At 36.8% G+C, this 13,273-nt stretch overlaps 2 protein-coding genes across 3 annotated transcripts; both read right to left on the bottom strand.

Annotated features, from left to right (window-relative positions):
- Positions 1 to 2,142: 2,142 nt before the first annotated feature.
- On the bottom strand, positions 2,143 to 5,100 carry spi2 (Spi-2 proto-oncogene). The gene is made up of 4 exons (XM_087785750.1): positions 4,892 to 5,100; positions 4,006 to 4,085; positions 3,798 to 3,933; positions 2,143 to 2,984 (listed from the first exon to the last, which is right to left on the bottom strand). The coding sequence occupies exons 1-4, from the start codon at positions 4,986 to 4,988 to the stop codon at positions 2,677 to 2,679; spliced, it is 621 nt and encodes a 206-aa protein (XP_087641876.1). The 5' UTR covers positions 4,989 to 5,100; the 3' UTR covers positions 2,143 to 2,676.
- A 437-nt stretch (positions 5,101 to 5,537) lies between these two features.
- spic (Spi-C transcription factor (Spi-1/PU.1 related)) lies at positions 5,538 to 9,355 on the bottom strand. Of its 2 annotated transcripts, none has more exons than XM_087785748.1 (4): positions 9,338 to 9,355; positions 8,498 to 8,650; positions 8,333 to 8,435; positions 5,538 to 6,996 (listed from the first exon to the last, which is right to left on the bottom strand). In XM_087785748.1, exons 1-4 carry the CDS (start codon positions 9,341 to 9,343, stop codon positions 6,527 to 6,529), a joined length of 732 nt encoding a protein of 243 aa, XP_087641874.1. In that variant the 5' UTR covers positions 9,344 to 9,355; the 3' UTR covers positions 5,538 to 6,526. The 2 variants fall into 2 exon arrangements, with proteins under 2 accessions (XP_087641874.1, XP_087641875.1); XM_087785749.1 differs by having other exon boundaries at positions 8,333 to 8,432.
- Positions 9,356 to 13,273: the final 3,918 nt, after the last annotated feature.

Genomic DNA, 13,273 nt, shown 5'->3' with positions numbered 1-13,273 from the left:
AACAGGCCTCTCTGTGATAATCCTTGTTTAAATTGATAACACCCTTACAGGTTAACTAGATGATGTCTTCAGCTCCTTCTTTCACACCTTTGCCCCCTTGATTCAAAGTTTGTTTTGGGTTCGTCTAGAAATTGCATGCATGTTGTTCCCTCCAGATGGCAGATAAAAATGTAATCTAGGGGGAATGCAATCCAAGAACAGCCGGCTTTCTGCGCGGGCAGAATAATAGTGAAGGGGGAGATGCCTGGCTTGCGGTTATACAGCCTATAGTTAGAAAGCTTTCATAAACCTTGACATTTGACAGGTGTATCAAGAAATAAGGGATCTGGTGGCCAATTGTGTTATCGATGCAGCTGCTTTGATCCCTATTAATCCTTTTAGCACGTCTAGACAAGTTATAAATCATGTGTGACCTGAACTAAGGTAGCCCAGCTTAACCAGCGCAATGTAAAAGCTGGTGGATCTGAGAGCCACAGCACGGCTTTGCTTTTCAAACAAGCAGCCCAAAGCTACCTTACTTATTATCATGATGTTATAAAACTGTGTAATAAACTAAATAATTACTCAATCATTTTAGTGTCTTTTATATGACATCATACGGAAACAGCGAAATTCCCATCTTGTTTCCATATGGAAGTCTTTCATTGTGCCGCTGCCTTGCTTTACTCTGTATGATCTGTATGACCTTTCTTGGTAACGGGCACAGACACAGTTAGCCCATTTATAACCTGAAGCGGGCTCCAGCAGTAAATACTAGGCTTAGACGAGTATCATGTGGGTCTGGTACAAAGAACACAAAACCATTTAGCACAGTCTGAAATGGCCAAGAGTTCACATCATAGTGGTGATATAGCCATGAGGTCACACTGGGGAGGGAGGGAAAGGACCATCGAGGGGATTCAGGCGGAGTGCAGTGACACCAACTGGTTCATAAAAAAATTGAGCCCATCTGTTGTTTGAGAGGCCAGTTCATTCTGCAAGAGAAATTTATTTTTGAAAATGGCCTAGGCTTTTTTAGTGGATTATTTTTAGGGTTGCTGGTGAAAAGTGATTTGTTGTTTTGCTGGGCTCAAAGAAATGAAATGTCCTAAAGCATACCAGTACTCTATGTCCTCTGAATAGTTTTTTAGCCCTGGTTGAAAGGATGATAAATACCCTTTCCTACGACAATCCCTCGCCTGTTTCTCTTTTGCTGGGGGACTAAGTAAGATTGGGGAACCCCTGAGGGGCAAGACTTTTAGAATACCTTTGTTTGTCAGATTATCATGTAGTTAAAATACAATTAATAATAAAGAGGTTGCTTGAAGGTCAACCACTTTAAAAGTCAAGCATCCATTAATCTATCTTCTATCTCTTATCCGAGACTTGCCTTCCAGCCCTCCAATTTGTCCTTGGTTCTTCTTAGTAGGATATCCCAGGAACCCTGCTCGGAGATGGCGCCCATGAGAAAATCCTAAAAATGTGCCCGAGCCACATCAACTGACTTTCTCTCAACGTATTGCTGTTCTTCTTTAAGTCTCTTTCTATCTCATCTCTATGATAATTTGCTCTTTTGGTTACAACCCAAAATTTATGAGCATAAAAGAGAGTAGGAATATGGATGGACTGGCAAACCAAGACTCTTGTCTTTTGGCTCAGCTCTTTTTTAACTACAACAGACAGACACAGAGACGTTAGGACTGAGACTGCAGCTATGATCCGCTTGTTGATCTAACGATCACCTAGTCTCACCTCCAACCATGACAGTCTACAATGAGGATAAAAGAGAAATCCTCCTCATATACTTGATCTCAATTGTGCCACTAGTAATTATGGTGTACCTGAAAGCACCAGTTTTTATATTCATGGTACTGGAAGCGAGCAAAGAAGGAGGTAGAAGGGCAGAGACAATAGGTGATTGAATGTAAATGTACATGTTTTTGTACATGTACAATGAGTCACTAATGTGTTAGATATTGATAAGTGCAACTCTACCATTGGTTTAGTGTAACTTGACATCCAGAGAACCTCCGAGCTGAAAAATTCAAAAGTATCATTCCGTCCCAGCTGCTTCGAGGCGTCACGCTGTCCTAATACTGGCCTGATTATCACTGTAGTCACATGAATCATCATTTCAATCCTTTGCCTAACACATTGAATGCAATGATAAAGACAGTGTTTTGAATAAACATGAGGACTAAAAAGGAGCTTAAGTTCAGATCACAGTCAGTGAAGGGAGCACTTGTTGTTGAGAGATTTATCTGTGGGCACCAGAAGGGCAGCCAACCTTAATTAAGACACGCCCAGGAGATAAACAAGGTTCAAATTCAAATCTTCTCACCGTTTCATCTACATGTTTATGGACTGAAGTTGTTTTTAATTTTATTCTGAAAGGGTCAGCACTTTGTTTTCATAATTTGTTAGCAGATTAAATTGCAGGGCCTGATTCCAACCAGAGCTGCTTGCACAAAAATATATCCCAGTCTGAGGAGGCTTGAAGCCCAAAATAAACAGATTTCAGATATGGATATTCATTCAGATATAGTTATGTAACAAATGGTCTTATGTTAACTTGTGACTTTTTTATTTGACTTACACACACAGTCCAGATAATTATGGAAAAAAAGGAACCTCACTAATGATTAAAAAAATGTCTCAAATATAAAGTTTCAACACGTTCTATAGAATACTTGAGCATCAGAATTGTCCTCTGTTGTACTTGTGGAGCGACATCAAGGTGCTTTCACTGAACTTGTACGTCAGCTTCTTCTTCACCTTGAAAATTTCACCAGAGCGGGCGTAATTCCTCAGGGCTCGTGACATCTTCTGGTAGGTCATCGGCCTCTTGTTGCCCTTCCTTTGACCCCACAGAGCAGCCAACTGATCCTTGTTCCTGGAGGAGAAGCGGAAAACCCCCACAGAGGCCGGGACCCAAGACACACAGTGGGCCATGGTCGGGTCTTCCAGCATCTCAAACAGAAAGTGAAAGAGACGCACTTTCCCACCTGTAATGAGAAGGAAAATACTTTCTGAAATATGTAAAATGAGGATACTTTTCCTCAATATTTGGATTTTTTCAAAACCTGTTAAAAAAAATAGCTGCGACACAATTTTGAAACAGATTTGAAAAGAAAAAGTAACCAAAATAAAATGGGATAAATGTATTTACTGTTAAAGCAATTTTAATTTATTTAGTATTTTTTTTGTATATCATCATACATTGTTTCCTACAATGTTTTTTTTTATTTAGTTATTTTTATGATAACGACAATCTAAATATAACTAATTAATACTTTTCTCTTTGAAGTAGTATGTATCTTGGTGTATTCTACTAATGTTGTGTTTATTTAGTTGATTATTTAATCAAAATAATCAATAACCAAGCATTTAAACTTGAGCTGGTTTCTCTCACCCATTTTTGCTCGCTGTGCACTGTACCATAGCGCCACCTACCGTCAAGAAGTTTTAATTCACCTAAACAGTGAGTGTCGCCCTCTGCTGCCTGTTCTTCAGTCATTTTGTCGTCCAAATATGTTCAGTGTATTTTTATATTTTCCTTGGGCAAACTGTTGTTTAGTAGTAAATATTTCTCTTCAAATATCATCAGTCAACGCTTCCCTCCTAAATGCAAATTTTGGCACATTTGTCAAATGTCCTGGTTGTGTGCACAGTTGTGGCACGACTGCAGCTCTTTACAACAATTTCCAGAAACCTCTTTGTTGTGGGGGTTTATTTCACAGTAAAGGCAGGGCATGATATTGACTCTGCTGACGGGAAGGTATTCCCCCTCAGGCAATAAAGGTAAAAGGAGAACTCACCCCTCCCCAGCCTGGTGACCTGGTGTTTGGTGACGACCGTTGTTGATGCAAAGTTTGCCAGAGCAGGTGAGGAACTTTGGCTTTTGGCTGACAAGGCGGCGTGTGCCAGTAATACCTCGGGATCCGGTTTGATGTCCTTTTGAAACATCAGATGTTGTATTATTTGTTTCATATCGTTGGGTTTACACGCATGAAACTGGTGACTCACAGGTGTCGTCCAGTACTGGCCACACGAGACTTCATCCAGGTACACTTGGTTATGAGCCTCAGAGTCTTCTGTCAAATACACTGGAGAAAAAAAAACAACCAAGCATGTACACATATAAATTACAATATTAACAAACATACAATTAAAAAAAGCTCTTCGTTTTACCATAATAGTTACAATTTGACAGGGTTCTATCAACTTAGGCACCTATATTTAAAAAATCATAATTGTACGTACATTTATTTATTTTATTTTATTATTCTTTTCAGAATTCATTTACTTTAATGTCATGTTTTTGTCAGTTTTTTTGTTTTGTTTATTCAGTGATGCTTTTTACCCAAGTGTATTTATACTTCTTGTAGTGATCTACTTTCTGTAGTGTATATTCAAAAATAAGCAGAAGTACCTGTTTAACCTTGTGTTTTCTTATGTCTGTATAGTTTTTTTGTTTTACTTTATTACGAGATTCTTTAAACATTTTAAATTATGTAAAATAAATGTTTGCACTTTAGAGTCTTACTCTTTTTTAAATAAGCTTTTGTATCCTACTCTGTAATATTTTCATTAATGTCTCTTTAACACATCTATTGCTAATTTTGAATATAATTTGCTTTTTTCTGTTCTAGTATCTTTTTTGAAGTTTGGATTATATCATCTTTTTCCCTTTTTCTTTTTTAAATTATTTTATTCCTCTACTTCATAGTAAGAAAAGACTTGTATTATTTGTATGTAATTATATTATTATAGTATTTGATCATTTATTTTAAATCCATACCTAAATTTAAAAAAATAATCAATCATATTAACCTGCTGTCACTATCCAAAAAGTCAGTTTTTTTTGTTAAAGTGAACTTGATAGACTTAAAGAAGCAACCTTTCTACTCACCAGTATCTTCGGCCTTCTGACTGTAATATTCCCCCAGAAACTCTAAGATCACCTCCAGATCTGATTGGCTGCCCTGGCAAGAGTCCTGACACATCATCTTGTCGTTCAGCGTTCATGTGATTATCAAGGAAGCGGAGCTAAGTGAGCGTGAGACGGTGTGGAGGTCCTATTATACCCCTGCAGGAGCGTTTTGTCTTCATAACTCAATGTTGTCTCCTCCACAGGAACAATGAACACCAACCACCAGCAGCATTCAGACGATTAACACAGAGCTCCAGCACTGACCACATCCTCCCCGCTGAGGCAGATAAGACCCGGCCTGAAGGCAACGTCCACGCAACAGATCGCGGGCAGGAAAACAACACTTGCTGCCACATTTTTCCTCTCAGGATGTGTCTTCGTTTCTTATTTTGTAACTGTAGCAGTGTTTCACAACAATGGTGGTCAATGCAGTTTGTCCACCATTTTATTGTTAAGCTCCTTTCTGCTCAAAGTTTAAGACTTCTTTAAAAACAAATGAATTATCATTATTATAGACACGTTTAACACACACCTTGACAGCCCCCAAATTGGTCGAATAATTCACACAAACCAACTTTTAATAGAAACGTTTTTATTAAAAATTTGAAAACGTCAACTCAGCAAGTAAAACAGTAAAATAATTAAATAGAAAATGATTAAATTATTTACATTGTTATTAGGCAATTATTGGGAGTTCACATAAAAACATTACTAAACGTATGATCTTTTAATATCATATTAAATTATTAACATCATTATCCTCCAATAATTGAATTTTTATTTATGGAATTATCATGTTATTTACATCTATAATTTAAATTAACTTAGGGGTTCAACAGCGAGGAACGTTTACTGTAAGTATAGTTGTCTCGCTTTTGAACCCATTGACTGGGATAAATGAGAAACGGACAATTTACATTTAATTTAGGGGATAACGATTGCTAGAAGTAAAACATATTCTGAAAACTGGAATTAATAGTCAGACTTTCCAAAAGAAGAAAAAATATAAAATCAGATGTATTTTGCTACTTTAACTGGGAACTGTAAGCATCCGAGGACACGTCAGAAAAAGAGAATTTCTGTTACAGTTTGGAGAAGGAAAAACTGGATTCACATTAACTCTTGACACTTCCTGTCTCTCCATCGCTCAGTGAGATATCATTCCAAACCAAAAAAACGTTGTTTTATGACACTATTGACATTAAGTGGCAAAACAAAAGTTATTTTAAATTAGCAAGTATGATTGAATATTCCACTCGAATTAGTATTTTTCCTTTTATAACTACTTGAAAATGTAATTGAATAATAGCTAGTTTAAATCTTTACTTTATGATACGACTTGCTTAAGTTCTTTTTTAAGGCCTTTCCCCTCTTTCTCTTCAGTATTTCTTGGACTTTAATAATTTGAGTTAATATTGAGATCTTTTTTTTACAAATAAATATACAATTTGGATTTTTTAAGTTTATTTCATGGGATTATTTCCCTTGATGTTTAGAATGATATCTTCTTTTCCCAACCTCTACTCCTTTCTTATGGCTCGACAGCCGCTCACAACAGTCACAGTATATAACGTGGCCCCTGGAGGAGTTTTAACTTCCTAACATCTTCTCTCCTCACAGTTTGGTGGAGGTGAAGCTGCTGGCCATGTCGTAGTCCTCCTGCAGCTGGTAGTGACTGTACCAAGTGTGCCAGTCTGGCCCGACGGACCCGTAACTGTGCTGCGCAGGACTCTCCTGCAGGGGGTGAACTTCCTCATGCAAGGCCGGGTAAGACAGCCCCCCCAACCCGTGACCGGACCCCAGCCTGTGCAGGATGTCGGCGTTGAACTGGTAGGTGAGTTTGCGTCTGACTTTGATGATCTCCCCCGTGCGGCTGTAATTCCGCAGGGCTCGCGCCATCTTCTGGTACGTCATGACCTTGCGGTTGCCCTTGCGTTGACCCCAACACTCGGCCAGTTTCTCCTTGTTTTTGGAGATGAAGTGAAAGATGCCGCTGCTGCTGTCCGTCCACTGGATGGAGTCGCTCATGTTGGGGTCGCCCAGAGCTTCGTGCAGGTACTCGTAGAGCCGCAGCTTCTTACGACCTGAGGGTTAAAACACTCACAAGGTGACTTAAGATCACTTTATATACACCTGAGAAGAGTTTGATTCTTGTTTAAATGCTTGGGAATCACACATAAAGAAAGAGGAAATATAGTTAATTAATGCATGCGTTAATTGAATTGTATTGTTTTTCTGTTATGGTGAACAATTTTCTCGGTCCATATATAAATACATATTATTATTATATATTATTTTATTTTTCATGTATAAGCAGTTCAGATGTGTCTAGATTAAAAAAAACTGAAATTACAACAACCTTATTATTCTTTTATTCTATTTTGAATTGATTGTATACATTGAAATGTTATCTTCATATTTGTCCCATTCAGTCAGTCAGGAAATCGTCACTTATTCCTCAATTAAATTCAGTACAATTGTTTATGTTTCAATTTAAGATAATCATACATAAAGAAAGAGGAAAATACATCTAATAATAATTTAAATTTAACATCAAAGTTTAATATACTCAAAGCTTGCGGGACAAAAACATTGTCAGTTACAGGAAGTTTGTAACTGGTTAATATATTGTTGATTGAGAAACGTTCTGTTTGTCGTCCTTCACAATCCAATCCCGTCAAATTGTTTGTTGACTTTTACATTTGTTACATTCCCTGTTCAACAGTTGGCATAGATCATCTGTTCATTGGCTTTTTCTAAACAGTGACATCTCAATAGATACGATCATACGAACATAAATCTAAAACAACAAAAACCTTTCTTTAAAACATTTATCTTGATTTTACTTTTTTATTTTGACTTTTGATCTAGAACATATACTGTTTAGAAACTATTTCCAGGTGACAAATGTTAACCAGCTTTAGTGACGACCTTTAAAGTTACATTTTCTTAAAGTTACATTTTAACAGCAATCTTTTACCCCAATTAATAACTTTATTCTTTGATAAAAGTTTATGTATTCTTGTTTTTTCTGAAGGGTATAGAGCTTAGTAGATGAAGCTTCATGAAACAGTGTCATGTTGTTTAGAGGTCAGTAGGTGGTGCCATCAGTTTAAAAATGATGTGATGTTTCATTAGAAAAGTTTTTCAAAACAAAAGAAAATAGTGCAGAGACCGCCATCTAGTGGACTCTGAAAATAATGACACTACTTCATGAAGCTTCATCAGAACATCACTAGTCGGATGGATGAAAAGATGAATAGATAAATAGATGAATAGATGAATCGATGACTATAGAGATAGTTGGATGGATTTCATGAAAACGTTGAATAAAAACATTAAATCTAAGAGTAAAGTGATTAAAAAAGGTAAACAATGAGAGTCAGAGATGCACCGACAGTGTTAGCTTAGCTTCAATACCTTTACTGCTTCTGGGCGGTGATATGACAGAGAAGTAGCGAGGAGACTCGGTCTGCACTGAGTGAGTCGCCGACGATTCAGGGAGCCACTGACTCGACCCCTGCTGTGAGAGGAGACAAGTCAGTTCATGAGCTTCAGGAGGAGCGTGAATGTTTCGGCGCTCACAGCTGCCTCGTGCCACTCGTATGCGGCCGGCGGGACGTCTGCAGGGTGCGTGACCAGGCAGCAGGAGTACGACTCGTAGTAGTTATTAGAATGCTGCTGAATGACGTCGATGGCATCTTGAAAATGTTGATTGATATCTTGATCCGCGTAGCTCTGGAGTCGCGGGGAGAAATGAGTCCATGAGCAGCAGAATTCTTCACATATTTTGATTCAACCGTCTAGATCAGAGGTTTTTTCTAATTCAATCACATGTTATAATAGTCAAATGTCAATGTATATCTGCAAGGAGTTGGATTTTAATATTTCAGTTTATCTTGTATTGTTGACATCCATTATCTCTGTCCCTTATCTTATCTTAAAAACGTAAAGCTTTATATAGGTCATCACATCAACATGAACATCGGTATATTTTGATTTTCTTCCACCCAGTAATTTAATTAAATATTGAAGTCAAACATTGTAATAAGTAGATTTTTTTTTTCAAATGATAATAGAAAATATATACATACATTTTCATTATCATTACTATCCAAACTTAATCAGAATAATCAGAATTTACAATGCATAATTTTCTCCAAATTTGTATTATTATAATAATTATTAAGATACATTTTAATTTGTATGAAATGTATTATCTGTTTTATTCACACTTAAAAATAAATGATTAGATAATAGTATACTTTCTAGATAATAAATATTTAGAAAAATAATTCGAAAAATCCATAATTATAATCGAATATAATATAACTAGATTTTTACAAAATGTATTCCTGAATATGTGATTAAAAAATCATTAATATTAAATTTATACCCCCCAAAAAATGAAAGTAATCAACTCACCATCATTGGTGTCTGTCGTGTGCCGCACCTGTGCAGGTGAGCATTTTGTCATGGGGTGTATATATAGTGTACGTCGCCTCCTGTACCTATTAATGAATCCAGTAGAGGCTGGTCAATTTAAATTTGGTCTCATATTCTTCAGCCGTCCTACACTTATTTTTTTGAGTGTGTTTTTCCTGAACAATAATATTAACGTTGAAGTAGTGTTTTAAATGAGAAGCAAACGTTTTATTCATACCATATGTAGTATTTATACAAATGAATGACACAAATCCTCCAAGGAAAATACTGTACTTATATTAACCTTATGACTCTTTGTATTAATAATGTATTAAAGATAAATATGCATTTTATTAACTATGTCAGTTTTAAATCTTGTATAACATTTTATTCATGGATTCAATTAAAATCTATTAAATAGTGATGAATGCTAGTTACTTTTTAAAATTCAGTTTTCATTTAACTCCTTTAGTCACAACATGTACTTTTTGCTGCTAAAAACACTCAACTCAATTGAATATTTTTGGCTGCATTAAAATATCTAACCCAAAAACTTTTTTTTGGGGGGGGGGGGGGGGGGGGTGAAGTATTTCATATTGACCACCCTTGATTATTTACTCAGTTCACACTTATCTCCAGATTGTTTTATTATCAGGCATAAAATGAGGTGGATTTGAATATGAAATTGGTGGGAAAGCTGTAAACACACGCGATAAAAGTTAATGGTTAAGCAACAGAGGCGGTGGTGGTGGTGATGCAGCTCACTCTTAAATAGATGCTCACTCTTTTTTTCCACTTCTCCGAAGCCTTACGGTTTTAAATACCAACTGACTTGGTTCCGAAGTTCCTCTTTCAGTACGGGCAAGTGGAGCAGCAGTTAGACCTGGAATACATTCACTATCATAACTAATTTTTCAAGTTACTGTTAGAGGGTGTGTTTGTGTGTGTGTGTGTGTGTGTGTGTGTGTGTGTGTGTGTGTGTGTGTGTGTCGGGCACACGTATGTTTCCTGCATGTGCCTTTGTGTGATAAAACACTTGACAAAGACCACAAACCTGATCTCCAGCCCTCTGTACAGTGTTTGTGTCCGTTACATCAATTCCCAAAACCACAACCTGTTGGGCTGGAAATGAAGCATGGCTGCTGTGTGCAGTTGTGTGTATCTGTGTGTGGTTCCCTGAACACAAAAGACTTTCTGTCTCTTTCCATAAATAACACAGTGTACGATTGTCACGGCCATTAAATAGAGACAAAGAAATTACTGTCAACTAAACTCACTAACTCACATGTGTGCAAACACACAAACACACACCTACAGACATACCTTTCTGGAATCTACCTGTATCACACTGTGATAAAAAGACTGCTTAGATGGATCTGATTATACACAAGGTAAACAAAAGTCAGTGAAGTAAATGCAAACTCACACTATTTACACTCAAACTTTGCAGCTAAATGTGGACAAAACTGAAACTCTGGTTATTTCTCCTGATGATAAGGTTCCAGGGTTGAGTCAGTACTTGGGTGACTTTAGGTCAGTCTGTCCAACTGAGCCTGAGAAACCTGGGTGTTGTATTTAACAAAGACATGTCTCTAGTTCAACACTGTAGAAAACTGACCAGGAACTTTCCTTCAACTGAGAAAAATCTCTAAACTTAGAAAAATAATGTCACAACATGATCTGGAGCTTGTAATCCATGCGTTTGTGTCTTCTCGCCTGGACTATTGTAACAGTTTATTTTCAAGTCTAAACAAGAAGGATCTGTCTCGCCTGCAGTTAATACAAAACTCTGCAGTGAGAATTCTGACCCGCTCCAGTAGAAGAACTCACATTTCCCCGATCCTTAAAACTCTTCACTGGCTTCCAGTTTCTTTCAGGATCAATTTAAAAATTCTGGTTCTTACTTTCAGATCTATTCATGGTCAGACTCCTCCTTCCATCAGTGATCTGATCCAGCCTTACACCCCAGCTCGGGCTCTGAGGTCTGTGGATCAGAATCTACTGATGGTTCTTGAACACTCTTCAGGACCAGAGGAGAGAAATCCTTCCAGACTGTTGCTCCTAAGCTTTTGAAAGATCTTCCTCTCCCTCTGTGTTTGATGATCTACTGACTCCTTCAAGAAACATCTTAAGACGTTTTTATTTGTGCTTTTCCCTAATTTTCTGTGACGCCTGTTTTTGTCTTGGCCTTTTAAAGCATGTACTTTAACTGTGTTTTGTTTTTGATTGTTCAAGATATTAACAATCAAAATATATTAGTTTTAACCTTATTGGAAGTATGTCATTATCTTATATTAAGACATTCTTATTTGTGCTTTTCCCTGATTTGCTGGAACTCTTGTGTTTGTCTTATGTGTCTTGATCTTTTAAAGTATATATTTTAACTGTGTATTGTCTTTGATTGTTCAGGTGCTTTATACTTACTTCTTTACTTACTTACTTAGCTTGAACACTGGCATATTTGAAGGTCACAATATCAACATGAACATTCACATTTTCACATTTGTAGGAGATCGGACAGGAGGACAGAAATGTATTTTTTGTAATGTAATTTATTAGTTAAAATAACATTTTTTAAACACATGAGCTATTTAGGCTACTGCAGGCAAGCATGTTGCCGGACGCCATCATCTCATTGGATTCTTTAGATTTTTGAAGTTCATTGCTCCCCCGATTATATCAAAAGTTACAAATGGATCGGACGAGAAAATGTGTTTTTTGTTTAAATATGTAACCTTGTAACAGGCTGCAACCAATCTTCACATCTTCTTTTACTAGCTGGTTCAACCTTTCCATCACATTAAATGTCTTCTGAGCTCACACTCTCCTTTAGCTGCTACTCACCTGTCACAGATCATCCCTGTCAGTCGTCTCCAGCCATTGTCATGCCTGCACTCTCTTCTTCACCTCCCTGCATCTCTGCCTTTTGGTTAATAGACGTGAAGACAGTTTTCTTAAATCCTTTTGCTCATTTTTTACCTTCTGCATTTGACTGAACTTGGACTGAGCGCAGGTCCTTTGTTTATCTGGCCTTCATGTTCCTCTGCTTCTTTTTGTGAATACAGTTTGACGATTCATTTGTGTTTTTCCTCCCTAATATTATGCAATTTCACCTTACATTTCAGAATTATTTTATTTATATTTAGATACTTTTGGGCCTTTTTGATCAATGTGGAAATATTTTATTACATTATTTATCGTGCTTATTTTTATATGTTGTTTTCTTTAAACTTAAGTTACATAAATCCTCCACTCACTATCATACGGCCTCTTTTGAAAAGTAATTTCCATCTCAAACACACTACAAGCTGATGTTTTTCAGTTTCTCTGCACACTTGCTCTCCATTGTAATTATCAGTCCAAACAAAGAAGCCTGTTCCTTCCTCTTCTCGGTTCAGTATCAGCGTGATCTTTGGGACTGATGTGAAGCCGGCTGGCTGACCGCAGCCCAGTCAACCCGCATTTTACTTCTCCATTTACTGGCACTGGATGAAAATAAAGAAGTTGTAAAGCCACCGACTGATAATCAAGCCAAGTGACCGCAGGGCAATAACCGATGTCTCCGTGCTCACTGCCATTTATCTTACAATCAAATGGGTTTTGAATTTCAATTGAATACTTATGCTATGCTTAATGAATTGTTGTGTATGATAGTTTTGCTGCGCATATTTTGTTTGTTGTTCATGTTTATGTTTAAGAGCATTGATATTTCATTTGATTTTTCAAACCAAATATTCAGGATTTTTTTTTTTAAAATAAATGTGTTTGATTATTTTTATCATTATAAAAACGTATAATTCATTGCAGAGGAATCGTCATTTCACACTTGTGTTTTGGTTTTAACAACAAAATAGCTTCTTTAATTATTTTATCACCGACAACAGATTATTTCAATCGAATTTCAGCGAAAAAAATTCAGAAATTTTGATCAATTCA

This window comes from Callionymus lyra, chromosome 3 (genome assembly GCF_982586985.1).
Source record: "Callionymus lyra chromosome 3, fCalLyr1.hap1.1, whole genome shotgun sequence".
Taxonomy (NCBI): Eukaryota; Metazoa; Chordata; class Actinopteri; order Syngnathiformes; family Callionymidae; genus Callionymus; species Callionymus lyra.
The sequence above is the reverse complement of the archived record's forward strand: the minus strand, read 5'-3'. Positions and strand labels throughout refer to the sequence as shown.

What these genes read in the sequence shown, in the direction of transcription:
- spic (XM_087785748.1), bottom strand. An exon ending in ACGAGTGGCACGAGGCAGCT is followed by an intron (nt 8,436 to 8,497) that starts GTGAGCGCCGAA and finishes CTCCTCTCACAG; the next exon opens with CAGGGGTCGAGTCAGTGGCT. An exon ending in ACCGCCCAGAAGCAGTAAAG is followed by an intron (nt 6,997 to 8,332) that starts GTATTGAAGCTA and finishes TTTAACCCTCAG; the next exon opens with GTCGTAAGAAGCTGCGGCTC.
- spi2 (XM_087785750.1), bottom strand. Translation starts at nt 4,988, where the DNA reads ATGATGTGTCAGGACTCTTGCCAGGGCAGCCAATCAGATCTGGAGGTG. An exon ending in GCCAGTACTGGACGACACCT is followed by an intron (nt 3,934 to 4,005) that starts GTGAGTCACCAG and finishes ATGTTTCAAAAG; the next exon opens with GACATCAAACCGGATCCCGA. An exon ending in GGTCACCAGGCTGGGGAGGG is followed by an intron (nt 2,985 to 3,797) that starts GTGAGTTCTCCT and finishes TTCTCATTACAG; the next exon opens with GTGGGAAAGTGCGTCTCTTT.